General features: G+C 38.4%; 1 protein-coding gene across 5 annotated transcripts in view; it reads right to left on the bottom strand.

Annotated features, from left to right (window-relative positions):
• The window catches only part of GRHL2 (grainyhead like transcription factor 2), a 158240-nt gene that overhangs the window by 85097 nt on the left and 55105 nt on the right, over positions 1 to 18038 (bottom strand). For all 5 annotated transcript variants that reach the window (XM_077846813.1, XM_077846810.1, XM_077846811.1 and 2 more), the window contains exons 4-6: positions 15372 to 15765; positions 3855 to 3910; positions 339 to 495 (exon numbers count right to left, since the gene is read on the bottom strand). In XM_077846813.1, coding sequence (XP_077702939.1) covers positions 339 to 495; positions 3855 to 3910; positions 15372 to 15765 — 607 coding nt within the window. The remainder of the gene's footprint in view (positions 1 to 338; positions 496 to 3854; positions 3911 to 15371; positions 15766 to 18038) is intronic.

Genomic DNA, 18038 nt, shown 5'->3' with positions numbered 1-18038 from the left:
ACAAATAAGGTCGGATGTACAGCCACTTGTTTGAAAAATTAAGATCAATTGATTGAAAACAAGAACAACTGGGTAGCACAAAGGCAATGAAGGAAGCTGGGAAAATACCTTGGATACAGTCAGAAAGCATGCCCCAACCATGTCCCTTCCCTGGCATTTATTGGTTACTGATTAAAATGATAAACTGGAAGCCAGTAAGTTCTCCTGCTCCAGCTCTCTGACATTTGTTCTAGAATTATTTATTTTGGAATTTTTTCCACGCCCTTCCACAAGACTGTTAGATAGCAATTCCCTTCATCTGATCCCTCTGTGCTTTATTTGAGAAATGAGGCTCATACCCGGACTTTGCTGATTGGGTGTCGGAAGCATTTGTTGTCTCCAGTCTCACTGAGCGTTATGGCATAGAACTGTCCTTTGTTGAGGTAGGTCATGGGGCCCTCCCCCTGCTTCTGACGCAAAGATTTGGTGGCTTCCAGAGTGTACTGAAATGTGCCACTGTGAACAGAAAACAGTGGTCAGAGTCACTCACTTGGACATTTCTGCCTTCCTAATCAATTTCACATTTACAGTATTTTGTATAAATATTAACCAATACTTACTCTATTTCAGAGACAAAACACAGCAACCATATGGCAAAAGAGATGCAACCTGACCAAAGGTCACTGCCAATACAATGTATACAACATTTCTAATAGTAGCTCATAAACATGATGGTTTAGAAGGGGAGAAAGTCCACGAGGTGCCTGTCCAATTATGCAAGGCTATGCCAGGAGAACCTGTTAGGTCTTGGGTGGCAATCAGTAATGCCTGAGGCTTAAGAATTGATAGAATTTGCCACTTTCATCCTAGCAACAAGCCAAATGTGTGAAAGCTTTTGTTCAATTCATACCTGTACTTAACCGTCTTTTTTGCATAACTAAGATGTCGCAAATAGCTATATCCCACTTTAAAACATTTCAAAACGTGAAAATCTAAAACTCAGACCCTCACTGTTGAGAATCTAGTTCCATAACAGTGACTGTTGCTTTTTTATTTCGTTTTCTATTTTAAGACTGCAAAAGAACTCATTAAAGGATCACTACTGCTCCAAATCAGGAGTTTGTCAATAATGGACCACTCGTCAAATCCAGCTCCCTGCCTATTATTGTAAATGAAGTTTTATTGGAACAAAGCTATGTTCATTCTTTTTTTTTTTTTTTTTAGATTTTATTTATTTATTCACAAGAGACACAGCGAGAGAGGCAGACATAGGCAGAGGGAGGAAAAGCAGGCTCCATGCAGGGAGCCAGATGGGAGACTCGATCCTGGAACTCCAGGTTCACGCCCCGAGCCAAAGGCAGACGCTCAACCGCTAAGCCACTCAGGCGTCCCAGCTATGTTCATTCATTTAGATCTTGTCTACAGCTACTTTCACACTACAACAGCAGGGTTTAGTAGTTGTGACGCATAGTGTGTCAAATCTAAAACAGTCACTATCTAACCCATTGTAGAAAAAGTTTGCAAATCTCTGCTCTACACAATTTCCCTAATATTTTTAAAATAGTACTTAATTTACAAAATAAAAGCACTGATTTTCCCAACTTTGAAGAATGTATCAATTACTTAAAATAAACAACAGGTAAGAACCACCGTTGGTCAACAGGTTTGACCACTGTGGTCAAAAAAGACCAGAGTCTTTTTTGTTCAATATGTTGATTCAGAAATATGTATTTCTGCTATACTACAGGATGGCTGATAGTGATGATCCAATAACCAATGCTTTGTGCACTTCATCACCAGAAACTCTTCACTAGGCCTATCTATTTTCTTAGCTCTTTAATTTCATAGTCTTTGAAAGGCTAGGTGTAAAAATGCCTCAAAGTTCACCTCTGGAAATGGTCTACTTACAAGATTATGAGAGACCCCTATTTTCTAGGTTAAATATTTCTGCAACGTTTAATTTTTTGTAACTTCCATAAGGAGAAAGAAATTTGAAGGGCACAATAATATTCCTCTTTTTATGAGAACAACCTTACACATGAGCTGATTCCGGAATACATATCTTAGGACATGGTGGGAAATAAATCATTCAAGACAGAACCAATTTCACTGTTATTTTGCCTGTAAAGCAATTTCAATACAACCACTGAATCATAAAATTTGAGACCTGGACAGGATATTAGGAATCACCTAGACCAGCAGCTTGCAACTTTGTCTAGGGCACAGGCTGCCTTAAAAACAAAACAAAACAAAAAACAAAAAAACAAAAAAACATGAAGAAAGCTGTGAACCTTCTCCCCGGAAAAAAGCACATAGGAACAGAAATCATTCTGAATATAATTTTGGGGGTTTCATGCTCCCCAAGTGTATCCATAACACAGGAAATAAAAGCACCTTCCTCATTTCACAGGTGAGGAAAGGGTGAGAAACTTGATCACTCCAGTGGACAATGCAGCAGAAAGAAAAGATAGATCCAGTGATTGGTAGGTCAATCAATGCTCTTTTTACCAGCCTGATAGCTGATTACATGGCAATCTGGGTTTATATAGCATATATAATTTAAATTATACATGTATTTCTACATTTTAGAAGGGGACTTGGAACTCTATGTTCCCTACTTCACCCCTCCCACTCACAAACACCACACACTGAAACTGACTTGGCTGATCTGGGGCGGATGACTGGGGAGCCTGAGGCTGGAGCAAGATCCTAAAGGATCAGGAGAACTGAAGGTGGAAACAGAGAGAATAGAAGAGGGCCACAAATGTAAAAGCAAAGGAGCGAGAAATATGGTGGGACACAAGGTTTAAAGTACAAAGGGACCAGCACATAGAGGGCCCTGCCCACCTTCATGAGTAATTTGTGTCTAATCCTGTCTGAAATGGTGACATCACTGATAAATTTTGTGAAACGAAAGAGATCAATTCATTTCTTGCCACTCTCTTCTATCTATGGGGCATGACCATGACCAAAGCCTTTGAACATCCGGTCCCTCCACCTAGAATGTTCTTAATCTTCCTTCTTTCCCTGGAAAACTCCTGCTCACAATCCTTTAGCACCTGGCTCCAATGCCCTCTTCCTGCAAGCTTTTCCCATCCCCACCACTCCTAACCCCCACCACACACAGACCCATAGGTCTTCTCAGCTATCTGTTTATGTATCTCTGTAGCAGGACTGATTCATCACTTAGCAAATTGTAATTGCCCATCACTATATTTGTCCCCTCCAAAAGTCTATGGGCTTCTTATAAGGAGAGGTTCTATCTTATTCCCATACCTTTTGCATTACTTGTACATGGAAGGCACCAGTATGATAGCTGGTAGCTAATTATGTGCAAAGTGGAACAGAAGAGAAAAGAAAGTGCTGGCAGGAAGATCAATTATATTACAACAGTTCAGAATATGAATAAGAGTAAGCTACAAGGAACAGGACACGTAGAAAAGAACATTTAGCACTTGGCAAGTGTGATTAAAGTGTAGCAAAAAGTCAGGTAGATCTTTACACCTGTAGGGTGAGTAACTGGAGGATGGTTGCATCATTAGCCACAATAGGAAATAAAAGCAGAACAGATATCAAAGAAGTGGAGAAGGAAGGAAGAAAAGAAAAAGAAAGGTAAAGAGTTCCAATTATTCACATACTATGTTGGAGGTCCATGTGTCTGAGATTCAGAGAACCACCTAAGAAGGGATATCTAACCAACAGAAGAACGGAAAAAGGGAATAGGCCTCAGAATATAGGTCAAGATTGGAAACAGTAATTTAGAAGTCACTATATAGAGAAAAGAATTTGTTTTAAAGGTTCAAAAGTATAAGTTGGGGATACATTTAAAGTGTGATCAGTTCATTAGTCTCTTGGGGCATCTCCTGATAACCTACCCTGATGTCTGGTCATACAGGTACTCCTCAGCCCCAACTGAAGCACTCCGGAATTTCTGCAAAATTTAAAAGTCATCAAAATTAAAACAAATACATAAGCCATCATGCAAAAAAAAAAAAGGGGGGGGGGAGTAATAAATATGTCCAAACAGTTTTATCCTCACTTCAGAAAGAAAGATAATACATTTTTTAGTATTGTTTTCAATTACAATGAAAATATTTACTTACTCTTTGTGCACAGAACTTGCAAATCACCTGCACATTGAGGATTATACTTAACAGAAAAGACATTTGTGCTTTGTGTATTATTCATATGTCCATATTCACATGTCCACAGGAGTTCTGAAAGTGTGTAGGTACTGGAACCTATTTTTTCAAACATATAAAACATTGCTTCCATTTCCTATTATCTCCAATGCTTATTCCGAAAGTCACAAATTCTAAGTTATTATAACATTAACTACAGAGAGGCCACATGCATACAGAGCATAGGGCAGTATTTAGAATGGTTAGGGGCAGAGTTTCTAGGGAAAGGTTGTCTTAGCATCAAGTTCTAACTCTTACCCACTACCTGTATAAACTGAGGCAAGCGCCAGATTTTCTCCATCTATAAAATGCTCATTTGCAGTGATAAGCATAAATGTGATAAAAGATGTGAAGTACTAAGTACAGTATCTGGTACATAGTAAGCTCTATCTGTATTCAATTCTATTATATAGTAATCACTTGTGCATATTCAGTGCCCTTGTCTAAGACTGTCATTATCACAATATTGTAAGTTTTGTACACAAAACTTTTAAGGGAAACTCTAAGTCCTAGTATTATACATGATGAAGCTTGGATCCAGAGATCTCCAGTTGTTGTTAGGTGCAAGTAGGATACACTTTGTTACATTTTAAAACCCTTTCAAAAGCAGATGCACAGAAGCCCCAACTCTTGATTCTTAAGTGAATATAACAGAATGAAAAAGCACTTGATTGACCCCAAACACCTGGTCCTCCCACTGTGACCTTTTTGCAGGATCTCTTTCAAAGAAATAACTTTCCTGCTTCTCATTTCCCAGCCATAAGCTTCCATCCTTTGACTAGCAGTTTGAAGGTTTCCTTCTCAGGAAAGGGTTACTCAGCTATTTTCCAAATTTTCTTCACAATCCCTAATCACCATCTTTAGAATTCAGTTTATATGTACATATATATGATCTTCTTTTTATGCAATCTTATAAATTCCCTGGATCCAAGCAAATGGTTTGCCCTTCAAAGTGCATCCTAGGAACATTTCACAAATACTTGACTGATTCAGTAATTGTGACAAAGAATCAAAGATAACAGATTTGTGTTTCTTTTACAACCAATCAACAAAGCATGCAATGGGAATATTCTGGGGCTCCACCAACTGAATGGTGCCCAGAGAAATACAGAAAATATATAAAACACTGTCCTGGCCTCAAAAATATAGTTGAGGAGATATACTGGTGGAGGAGATAGGTAAATTCACATTAACAACAAGAACAAATGGAAGTAAAATACAGCAAATGACTAGATGTGAAAGTCTATTTTGAATCATTCATTCATTCATTCATTCAGGTGTCCTAGTTGGAGAAACACAAAATGAGCATTGCCAGGAAAGGAAAATCACCAAGATTACAGGAAGATTTCGTGGAAATTGTGGAGATTGCTCTAACCCCGGGAAGCTACAAGAGAAGCTGTATTAATTGAAGGAATAGAGAAAAAGTAATCCAGGGGACCAACATGAGTCAAGACAAAATGATAGATATAAATGTGGCTCATATATGGGGCCAAGGACATAGGCCTGATTTGAGTATGAAGAGAGGATCTAAAAATCTAGGTTAAACACTTAGTTTCTCAAGCAACCAGCCACATTTTAAATACTAAATTGCCATATGTGTCTATTGGCTACTACATATATGGCTATTGGCTACTACACTGGAGAGAATAAAGGAAATTTCCATCACTGCAGAAAGTTCTGCTGGACAGGCTGATCTGTGAAAAGGTATTTACGCTTAGTATAGTTAAGAATTAGGAAATTTTTGAGTAGGAGGGGAGCATGAAGAAAAGGGCATTTAAGGAAGACAGAGGAGATGCATTTCCAAGGTGTTCTTTGAAGGAATATGCAGTAACCCATAACAACACATGATGAACCAGTATCAGTAAACATGGCCCTCAGTGAATTTATTGTCCATGCCATAGAACTCTGAGGCCTAAGGCTTAACTAGCCTACTACAACATATTGGACTAATAAATTCAATGATTCTAATCCCTCAGGTGATGCAAGAAGGTGTGATACACCACAATTGTTCAGATTCAAAGAGATGATCAACTATATGCTGATTAAAATAGAGAATCTTACTCCAATAACATGAATGTATGTGGATAAGAACTATGAAAAAATAAAAATAGTAGACATCTTACCAACGTGAATACTACTTTTTTCAAGCTTAAAATGTTATCCTTAATTCTTTTATATTGTCTTTATAATTTAAGAAAAAAAAATTATTCCACCTGGAAAGCATCACAGTTCTTTATGAGATCTGATCACATTGACGGATCATATGGCCCTACGTGATTTGGTGAGAATTACAGCCGAAACATTTGGGTCATTACAGTTACCAACTATTTGGAAAACTTTTAATATAATTCATAGGATGCCAAAAGGCAGGCAGACAGCCAACATCACTATACCTTACCGTGATCTGATATAATGCATCCATACATTTCTTCATTCGGACTGACAAAATGATAGTAAAGAAGGTATAACATATTTTAAAGATTACCCTGAGGGATGCCTGGGCGGCTCAGCAGTTGAGCGTCTGCCTTCGGCTCAGGATGTGATCCTGGGGTCCTGGGATCAAGTCCCGCATCAGGCTCCCCACATGGAGCCTGCTTCTCCCTCTGCCTATGTCTCTGCCTATCTCTCTGTGTGTCTCGTGAATAAATAAAATATTTAAAAAAATAAATAAAGACTACCCTGAAAGGACTTGAGATACCAGGCAATATTAGAATGTTATGTTTAAATTCTGAATATTAGAATTCTAGTGTTTTTCTTAGGTGGGAGCAAAGAGACACCTGCTAAGAGTCTAGTGTGAAAAGACAAATGATTCTTCAACTGTCAGAAAATCAGATACTTTCTGATTCCAGAAATGGTGGTCTGTGATCAGTCAACATTTTTTTTAGGTCTTATCATTCGTTTATTCATTCATCCACTCTTTCAATAAAGGCTAAGCATCTACTTTGTATCAGGCAGTGTCCTAGGTGCTACGGGTACCAACGTGAACCAGAAGAGGCCTCTGCTCTCATGAAGCTTCTGGTGTAGCAGAGAAAACACATTACTTGAAAAGAGCAACAGAGTTCCAGGAACTGAGAAAATAAAAATGAGTCCCACTGACAATCAGTCTTGGTGTACTACTTCCAGTGGCACACAGACAAGGCCAACAGCAACATTCCAACAGAAGCCCAGAAGACAGTCACACACTGCTATAAAAGTGAATAACATGTCTTCCTTCTGAGGGACTGCTGCTTTCTTGGCAAAGGCATCTTCAGTCCTGCTTTGCTCATCTCATCGCCTGAACCATGGTTACCCAGTTTCCGAGATGCCCCAATGTCTTATATCCAGTCCAGAGCTGACAGTCACATCTGTAATCCCTCCTTACACTTACCCACTGTAAGCCCAAACACTCTTTCTGACCTAAGGGTCCCCTGCTGAAGCAGGCTAAATAAATGTAATCCTGCTTACAGATGTGTTCATGGTGGTCTTTAGCTGGGAGACTTAGTTACAGAGAAAATTGACTCTACTGGGAACAGAAGGGAGGATGGGGAGGGCTTCCTTGAGTAAGTACACAGGAAGAAGGATGAGGGAAGGGGCAAAGAATATTCTAGAAGAGTGCTGTCCAATAGAATTTTGTGTAAAGATGGAAGTGTTCTGTATCTTCATTGTCCAATGTGGTAGTACTGCTCACATCAAGGACTTAAAATGGTAGTTAGTGGGACTGAGAAACTAAAATTCTTGATTTTATTTAATTGTAACTGCCACACATGGCTAGCAGCTATGGCATTACAAAGCACAATTCTAGAACGCGGAGCAGCATGTACAAAGGTCCTGAGGCAGGAGGAAGTATATCAGGTTCACAGAACTGTATGGAGCCCACAGCAGAAAGCATAAGGGGGAAAGAGGTCCAAGATGAAATGGGAAAGGCAGAGGAGAAGCAGAATATACAATGCTTTCTATACCTGTTAAAGATTTAGATATTAAAACTAAAAGCAATGGGATTTAAGTGATGCGGTGGTGATACAATCAGAGAAGCATGTCAAAAACAGCATCCCTGGTACAGTGTACAAAAACAGGCAGAGATAATGACAGATTGTTCCAGCATGGTGGAAGTGGAATGAAGAAAACTAGATGGCTTCGAGAGATACTTAATAAGTAATACTGGGGGCAGCCCTGGTGACTCAGCGGTTTAGCACTGCCTTCAGCCCAGGGTGGGATCCTGGAGGCCCCGGGATCGAGTCCCATGTCGGCCTCCCTGTATGGGGCCTGCTTCTCCCTCTGCCTGTGTCTCTGCCTCTCTCTCTCTCTCTATGTCTCTCATGAATGAATAAATAAAATCTTAAAAAAAAAAAAACAGTAATACTGACATAATTGACCATGTATGATGAAGGAGAGCAGAATATCAAGCAAATATCCTAGTTTCTTAAGAAACCAAGATGCTGATGCTACCAACTAAGGTGGAAAAGACAAGGAAAGATTATAAATCAGTTTTGGGATAGGTGGAGAGTCACAGGCAGTTGGATATAAAGGTCTGGAGCAAAGAGAAGAGAACTGGGCTAGAGAAAAAAATGTGTAAGTTTTTAGTATATACATGATAACTGAAGCTGTAGACATGAAGCCAAGAGCATTTTAAAGAAGAAGGAGTGATCAAAGCATCAAATGGTGCTGCAAAGTACCAGCTGCAACAGATGAGGGTTTTCCATAGCCATGATATTCATGAGGTGGGAAGATGACTACTACGAATCTGAATAATGGTTCATCCAATCTCATCAAATTTCACTACACATAGAGAAATCTAAATCTTCCTAAAGTATAAAATATATACACTAGAGATTTTCCAAGATTTTGCTTGATCCAAAAACAAACTGATATAATAAAATGATAGAAGTCTGATAGTAACATATGCACTATGTCATATGTTTACAATAAACATAGTAAAATCAAGTGTATTAATCACAAGTGAAGCTATGTTCCAATTTAGTACTTGATTCCACATTAAGATTTTTTTAAAAAATTTTTTTAGTATAGTTGACATACGTTATATTAGTCTCAGGTGTATAACATAGTGAGTCAACTTTTCTCCATTTTGCCACTCTCATCACACATGTAGCTACCATTTGTCACCATACAACACTTTTACAATATCACTGATGATATTCCTTACGCTAGCCCTTTATCTCTACGACTTATTCCATAACTAGAAACCTGTATCTCACACTCCCCTTCACTCATTTTGCCCATCCCCCACCTGTCTTCCCTCTGCCAACCATCAGTCTGTTCTTTGTATTTATAGGTCTGATTCTGCTTTTGTTTATTCATTTGTTTTGTTTTTAGATTCCACATGAGTGAAATCATATGGTATTCGTCTTTCTTGAAATGACTTATTTCACTTTGTATAATACCCCCTAGGTCTTTGCTGCAAATGACAAGATCACGCCCTTTTTTATGATTGCTTATTATTCCATTGTGTGTGTGTGTGTGTGTGTGTGTGTGTGTGTAATACATCCTATCTTACTAAGGTTTTATTATTTAAATATGTGGAAGGAAATGAACTCCCAGTTAAAAATTAATCATGCTGGACAGGGCTTAAATTCAGGCTAACTTCTAGTATCAGTCTGCTGATGAATATAAAATCAATAGACTAACCATTATATGTCTATTGAGTATGACAAATGATCATTCTTTGCTTTCATTTCAGGATTCTCTAGAAACTATGCTAATTTGACAAATAATATGCCAGGGGTTGAATTATGAAATGCATGGTAGAAATATCTGGTGCTTGCCCATATATAGTTCTTTTCCTGAGTACACAGCAGGACTGAACTTCTCAGCCCCCTTGCAGTTAGTTAAGACCCTGTGACTAGTTCTAGCCAATAACATATGAGCAAGAGTGGCCCATGTCACTTCCAGGTCAAAGTGTTTGCAAGTCAGTCTGCAATCTTATGATCTCACTTCCCCAGTAAGGGTGACTCAGAAGCCACATTTAGAGATGGTAATGTCATAAAAAGGAGGGAATTTGGATTTCCGAGTCACTAACAAGAAAAGAGGTCTGCAGACATGTATCAGAATTATTATTAACAAGAAATAAACTTTGAGTGTATTAAATCACTGAGATCTTAGTGCTCCTTTATTCACAAAACTAGACAAACTAATGTTAACTGACACAAAATCACAGTATAGAATAAAATTCTTCCTTCTATTTTGATTCTTTTTTTTTTTTAAGATTTTATTCATTTATTCATGAGAGACACAGACAGAAAGAGGCAGACACATAGGTAGAGGGAGAAGCAGGCTCCCTGCAAGGAGTCCAATGCAGGACTCGCGACCCCACGATGACATCCTGAGCCAAAGGCAGACATTTAACCGCTGAGCCACCCAGATGTTCCTCTATTTTGATTTTTATTATGACTATATAGATAATTTTTCTATACAAACTCTTCCTTCCATGTCTTAATATTTACATGTTTCCTAAAAACATCCTAGGTGTTAATACCTCCCTGATTGTATTTATCAGTTATACTCCTTTACTTATTAGCTGTGTGACCTTTGGCAAGTTTCTTAACTTCTCTGAACTTCTATCTTTTCATCAGTAAGACGGAAACAATAACATCTTTTTGGAATTATAGTAAGGATCAGAAATAAAATGTGTAAGCCACAGTGGCTGGCACACAGTACTACAAAATAAATGGCAACTATCATTATTTCTCTTCACAGATATAGACAGATAGTAAGCTTCTAGAGGATAAAAATCAAAGCATCCTTCCTTCTGTCCTCTACTCCAACATCTAGCACAGCACCTAACACTAGTAGTAAACATTTACCAAATGTTTTTTACAAAGGAGCTGTACAATAAAATGTAAATCAAATTCCCTAAAATCAATCCATTAAAGAACTTTTTTTCAATTTTTTTTTAAGATTTTATTTATTTATTCATGAGAGACACAGAGAGAGAGAGAGAGAGAGAGAGAGAGAGGCTGAGACACAGGCAGAGGGAGAAGCAGGCTCCATGCAGGGAGCAGACTCAATCTCAGGTCTCCAGGATCAGGCCCTGGGCTGAAGGCGGCACTAAACCGCTGAGCCACGGGGGCTGCCCAATCCATTAAAGAACTTTTTAATGCTACCACTGTCTTAAGAAAAAAATCCCAACCTGAGTTGAGCCAAACTGCTCCCTTCTCTGATACACACATACAGAAGAATCAGTCTCTAATAAAAAATGAAATTTGTTGGGGTGGCTGGGTACCTCAGTCATTTAGGTGCCCAAGTCTTGATTTTGGCCCAGGTCGTGGTCTGGGGTTGTGAGATAGGGCCCTACAGCTCTGTGCTCAGGAGGGAGTCTGCTTATCTCCCTCTCTCTCCCCCTCTCTCTCTGCCCCTCCCCTCATTCATGATGGCTCTCCCTCTCTCCTTTCTCTCTCTCAAATAAATTTTTAAAAAAGAAATGAAATTTGCCAATCCAACAAGAATCCAAACATTTTAATAGCTTGCCTAAAAGAAGTACTAGATTTTAGACAAGCTTTTCTTACTGAAATTCACTTGGTGAAATTACTCTGAACTCACCTAATCTTACAACCAGTTAGGAATGCCATGATTTAATTTATGTCAGATTTAAATAAAATATGCAAAATAAACACTGATTTCCAAAGCTAAGAGGGCAGCTAAACCAAATTTAGTGAGAACAGTCTTCACACTGAGTTTCTGGTAAGTTACTTTCTCATCTACTTCCAAATAAAACCCAAACACAATAGTTTCCTTTCACAGGCCTCCTTATCTACAACACAAACACAACTGATAACACACCCCCCAAACAGCTTGATGGTTCTGTTGACATTGGGCCACATCCATGGGCTCTTCTGTGACTAATGGAATATTTCCACACCTGGTGAGAAAAACATCAGTGGCAAACTTTTAGTGAAAAAGCATGAGCCTGACATTCCCATGTGGAGTAATTTGCATTTCCTGCAGAAGCACTCCAGCTATTAACTATTTCAAGCAATATGGCCCAGGAAGCTAAGAAAGCTAAGTTTAAGACAATATTTTTTATTACAAGGACATTAAAAGTTTGATTATAAAGCTACCAGAACTCAAGAAATATGGCAGCCTCTTAAGGGCAGGGAATTTATCTTGTCTCACTTTGCTTTTCCCCAATTTCAGAGAATACAACAGGAATTCAGGAATGGCTGGTGCCCGAAGAAGAAGGGCTACCAGAGCAGCCTATCTACCTAACTCCCTGCCAACACTGCAGAGAGCTAGTCCCTTTGCTCTTCTTCCCCCATCTGAAAGATAAGAAAGGTGTAATGACATTGATAAAGGACACTCAGTTTAAAAAAAAAAAAAAAATGTTTAGGAATTGAACTACTGGGACGCCTGGGTGGCTCATGGTTGAGCACCTGCCTTTGGCTCAGGGTGTGATCCCAGAGTCTGGGATCTAGCCCCACATAGGGCTCCCCACAGGGAGCCTGCTTCTCCCTCTGCCTATGTCTCTGCCTCTCTCTCTGTGTCTTTCATGAGTAAATAAATAAAATCTTAAAAAAAAAAAAAAAAAGGAAAGGAACTACTGAGGATTAGAAGACCCCACACAGTCTTCTTTAAGAGTGTAGAGATAATCGGTAAGGACATTGTTCCTGGAGCCTGATAGCTTGGGATGAGTCGCATCTCTGCCACTTACTGCAATATGACCATGGACATCGGTAGGTTCTCTGTGCCTCAGTTTCCTCACTTGGAAAATAGAGATGACAAAAATAGTTCATTCCTCATAGGGACTTCTCCAGGATTAAATGAGTATATTTCACTCAGAATGATGTCCAGCATATAGTAAGTAGGCCCATCAAATGTTTATTATTTTTAAATATTATTTGGGATGCAATCTCAATATGAGGTAGCTGCATTTTGTCCCAATGGTAACTAAGTGGGCAACAGGCTGCAAGCACTTGGCACACTGCCACCACACTAACTCCTCTTTAAGAAATTAGGAACCATGAGTTTCGCCTTTTGCCATTGTCTTTTATTGTCCTAGGTAGACAGAAAAAATGGGAAGGCTATGACCCTCATCTCAAATACAGAGGCATTGCTCCTAAGTGTCAAAGAAGCTGACATGAACCAATTAAAAAAAAAATGCGTTAAGAATTCTAGGTCAAACATTAGAGAACTAATTCAAGATTACACCAGATCCCAAGGCAACTACATGGAGACAAGACTGTCTTTCTAACAAATGGTGCTAGACCCACTGGATATAGATACCACACACACACAAATGGACCTTGACCGTTCCATTATGCCATTATGAAAGTTACAAAAGTTAGCTCAGGATGGATTATAAACTATATGTGAGAGATAAAACTATTAAAAGCCTTGGAAGAAAAAAAGCAAGAGAAAATCTTTGCAACATTGGGTTGGACCAAGATTTCTCAAGCAATACATCAAAAGCCATCAACTACAGAAGAAAAAAAAAAAAGATTAAATGTACTTCATCAAGATTAAATACTGATGCTTTTTGAAAGACATAGTTAAAAAAACAAAAAGGCTACCAGACTGTAAAACATGTAATTGACTTCACATTATTTAAGGAACTCTTAATTAAAGGAAGACAGATAACCCAATTTAAAAATTGGGCAAAATATTTCAAAAGATATTTCATAGAAGAAGTTATAAGAATGACCAAACATGGCACATGAAATGATGTTCAACATCACTACACATGAAAGAAGAGAAAATTCAAACCACAATGAGATACCATCACATATCCACTAAAATAGCCCGTTAGAATGACCAACCAAGTTTGGGCAAGGATAAGGCAAATGGGAACCCACATATACTGCTAGTGGGAAGGTAAAAGGTACAGCCACCTTGAAATGCTGTACAGCAGTATCTTATAAAGTTACACACACATTTACCACATGATCCAGCAATTCCAGTCCTAGGTATTTACCTAGGAAACAAAAGCACACGTCCACATGAAAGCATATGTAGGACCGTTCACAGCCCCATTATTTAAACTAGCCAAAACCAGAAGCAACCAAATCTGTTAATTAATTGGTGAACAGATCAACAGACTGTAATACAGCTTACCACTATTTAGCAAGGAAACAAAATAAGCTTTTAAAACAAGCAACAAAACAGCAACTCAAAAAGTAAAAGAAAAAGTGAAACTATAGACAGAAGGCAGATCAGTGCTTGCCCAGAGCCAGAGAGAGGAGGAGGTTTCACATGCAGGGGGTCAAGAAAACTTTAAGGGTGAGGGAAATATCTATGGATTCTGACATTATATACAATTAATCAAAACTTTCAAACTTCACTTAAAACTTGTGAATTTAAAACAAACAAGCAGGGGGCGAATGGACGGTTTAGTCGGTTAAGGATCGTGAGCTAGAACACCAAACCAGGCTCCACAGTTAGTGTGGAATCAGTTGGAGGTTCTCTCTCCCTCTGCCCCCCTCCTCCTTCTTTAAAGCAAATAAATAAATCTTTTTTAAAAACTTTAAAAATTAAAAAAAAAAACAATCAGAGAATCTTGTTTGTGTAAGTTCTACAGACATGTGAAAAGAATATGTGGTTTCTATCTGTAAAGTATAAAAGGTATACATATACACACTTGATTATGATAATACAGATTCCTTCTTGAGTATCTCATCACACTAGGTCTTAAAGAGTTACACTCTTTCAAAAATGCATAGGGAACACTTTCAGCTACCACTTGGAAGGTTAAAACTAGAAAAACTTTACAAAGTAGGAAGTTTCCACACAAACATCTCTTCATTCCTCATAAATATTTAATTTCAAGACTAAAACTAAAACAACGAAATATCATTTAAGGGTCAAGAAAAATTTTTATTATTTTATTTTATTTTATTTTTCGAGAGAGTGAGACAGCATGCCAGCAGGGTGTGGGGCAGGGGCAGAGGGAAGAGAGAAAGAATCATACGCAGGCTCCACACTTAGTGCGGAGCCCAATGTGGGGCTCAATCTCACAACCCTGACATCATGATCTGAGCCAAAATTAAGAGTCGGATGATTAACTAAGTCACGCAGGCATCCAGGGGTCAAGAAAAATAGAAATACTCCTCCGCACACATAGATCAAAGATTTATTAAAACCTTTTTATAAAGATACAGACACATTTTTTTTAAACCCCACTCACAGTTTAATTAATCTATCCCACTTAAAAAGCAAACAGAAACAAAATTAGCTGGGGTCTCTGGGTTTAGGTTCTGGCTACAGATGACAGCGCCAGGTACTCACCTCAGTGTTTCCATCCTTGAAGCTCTCACTGTAAGTGCTGTCCGGGGTGCTGCGCTGGTCATCTTTGAGGTAGGTGCTATGGCTGGCCATGGAGGGCACGCCATACTGAGTCTGTTCAAAGATAACCACACGTTGTTCCTCACCATCTCCCCGGGGATAGTGCACCGGTGGGGCCATGAAAACAGGTGTGAAATCTTCAGCTTTCACCACTGTGATTCCTGACACGGGGATGATGGCTGGGCTCTCAGAGATGTTTGTGCTATACTGTTCTCGTTTTGAATTCTCCAGGTGGTCTTGATTTAGGGAAAGGTTCACTGGAACAGTCTTTAGGACCTGCACTCGGTTTTCTCCTCCACTCAAATTACCCTGGGCTTCACTGGTGCCAAGACAGTTTCTGCATGGTGAAACCCACGCCCCCACACACAACATAACAGAATTAGAAAAATCACCATTTTGCAACTCCTAATAAAATAACTGATACAAGCAATAATCGGTAGATGTTAATGCCATTAGGGGAAAAGTTGATGGTGAATTTTACAATGGAATGCAGAGGATCTTTGCACATCAATAGAAGTAGGGCATGTGTTTCGTAGTACTATGCAATCAATCCACCTATAAAGTGCAATTGGGGAGAAAAAAAGGTGACCCTAAATTTAAGCAAGTCTTTATATCTAATTCCCAGCTCTCCGAAATTACAGGACTCTAGAAGAATGACTTAAACAACATCAAAAGGAAACAATCATACAAACACAACGTAGTACATCTTACTGACCTGGTTTCTTCAATAAATTAGAGGCATGAAAAAAAGAAAAGAGAATGGGAAGCTTGTTCTAGATTAAAAGATTTGAAAGTTATAACAAATAGGATGAGTAGATCTTGTTTGGATCTTGATCTGAAAAACCAAAAAGGCATTTATGAGACAATAGGATCTTTGAGGCAATTGAATATGGACTGGGAGTTAGGTGACATTAAGGAAGTATCGTTCATTTAGTTAGATGTGATAATGATTTTGGATTATGCTATAAAACATCCTTTTTATTTAGAGATACAGATGAGAAGTAGTTAAAGATGAAATGACACGATGACAGGAACTTATTTTAAAGATTACTGCAATTAATAAAAAAGAAGAAGAAGAAGAAGAAAGAAAAGAAAGGTAGAAATTAAGCAGATATAACAAAAAGTTACCACTGCTGAATCTGGAGAATTGGATGGGTATGAGACACCTAAATATGTTTGAAAACTTTCAAAGGAAAAAGTTATAAAATAGCTTTTTTAAAAGGGTGAGGGGAAGACAATAATTTAAAGGGGGGCAGTGGGAAGAATATTTTTCACAGTTCTGTGGGTTAACCTCCTTGTAGAAAAAAAAAGGCAATGAGAATTTATCATTAAGATATTTTCACTAAATTGAGAAACAACATGGGCTCATTGATATCCTCTTCATTGAATGGCTTTCACGACTTGAGGAACAGTGGTGGTATAACTTGGGCTTATGTAAAACAAGATCTCTCAGATCTCAGACCTCCTGACTGGTACAGCGAGAAAGGAGAGGGTTTGGAAAATTCATTCTCACCAGGCTGGAATAAAATACTTTCCATTTATACTATAGAATTCTGGGAGACAGCAATAGCAAAGAGAAATCCGTCAATGGAAGAGTATTGTTAATAGCACAACGATTTTACTAGCAAAGTCCCTGCAGTCAGTTAAATTTGGGGTCACCTCTCACTTATTTATAGATTATTCTAAATGATATGGAGAAAAAATACATATTTTGCATGGAGTCCTGTCTCCAATGTCTGTTTTTTTTTTTCTTTTAAATTAGTGTGATTTCTGCGGCTAACTGGCATCTCTCATAGAAAAATACTTGAATAAAATTGTTTCTTCCCAGAATTAATCTCTCCTGACTCCTCTGAGCTTACCTGTCAAGCAAGACTATGTAGTTTTAGCCTTGATTTCTCAGACAAATCCTCAACGTGAATGAAGCTTGAGGAAAACATGGCTTCACATGAACAGAGCCAACAGAAAAATACTGAAACTTCTTGGAGCCTGTCACAAATCTGTAGAAATCATTCTAGAAAGTAATCCTTTAAAGTATAAAATGGCAAGTCTACAAACATCCTGCTTTAAGTACTAACCTGCTTCCATGGTCATAGCAATAACATGACTCCGTATATAAGACACAGCAAAAATTTAGAAATTATGTTTAACCTGAGTCCAGTTAGCTAGATGATGCCAAATCCAGACCACCCATTTATGTCAGCATTTCCTAAACTCCATTGTTTAGAACACTGCATAGAATGTTAATAGATGTTCCTCAAAGAAAAGACTCTATGACAAAATCAGTATTTTTTTAAAAATTGCCATAACAAAGCTATCCTGTTGTGGGCCACAAACGTAACACAGTAAACGCTCCCAGGCATTCCTTCACCTGTTTAATTATAACCCAGAATTTCCCAAACTAATTTTACCTCAGACTCTTTCGTGGAGGATTAACTATTAATATTTGTGGATAATGTCCTATAAGTTGGATGTAAAAGGAGCTGGTCTACATTGATTAGCTACCAAAGCAAGTGTCCAGTTCCGCTCCTCTGGACTTTACACAAACACAGACTTACTGCCTTTGACAAAATATTCAAAGTTCACTAACTCCATTTCAGGCCAAATTTATTA

The sequence above is a fragment of the Canis aureus genome, chromosome 14 (assembly GCF_053574225.1).
Source record: "Canis aureus isolate CA01 chromosome 14, VMU_Caureus_v.1.0, whole genome shotgun sequence".
Lineage (NCBI taxonomy): Eukaryota > Metazoa > Chordata > Mammalia > Carnivora > Canidae > Canis > Canis aureus.
This window is presented reverse-complemented; position numbering and strand designations above follow the sequence as displayed.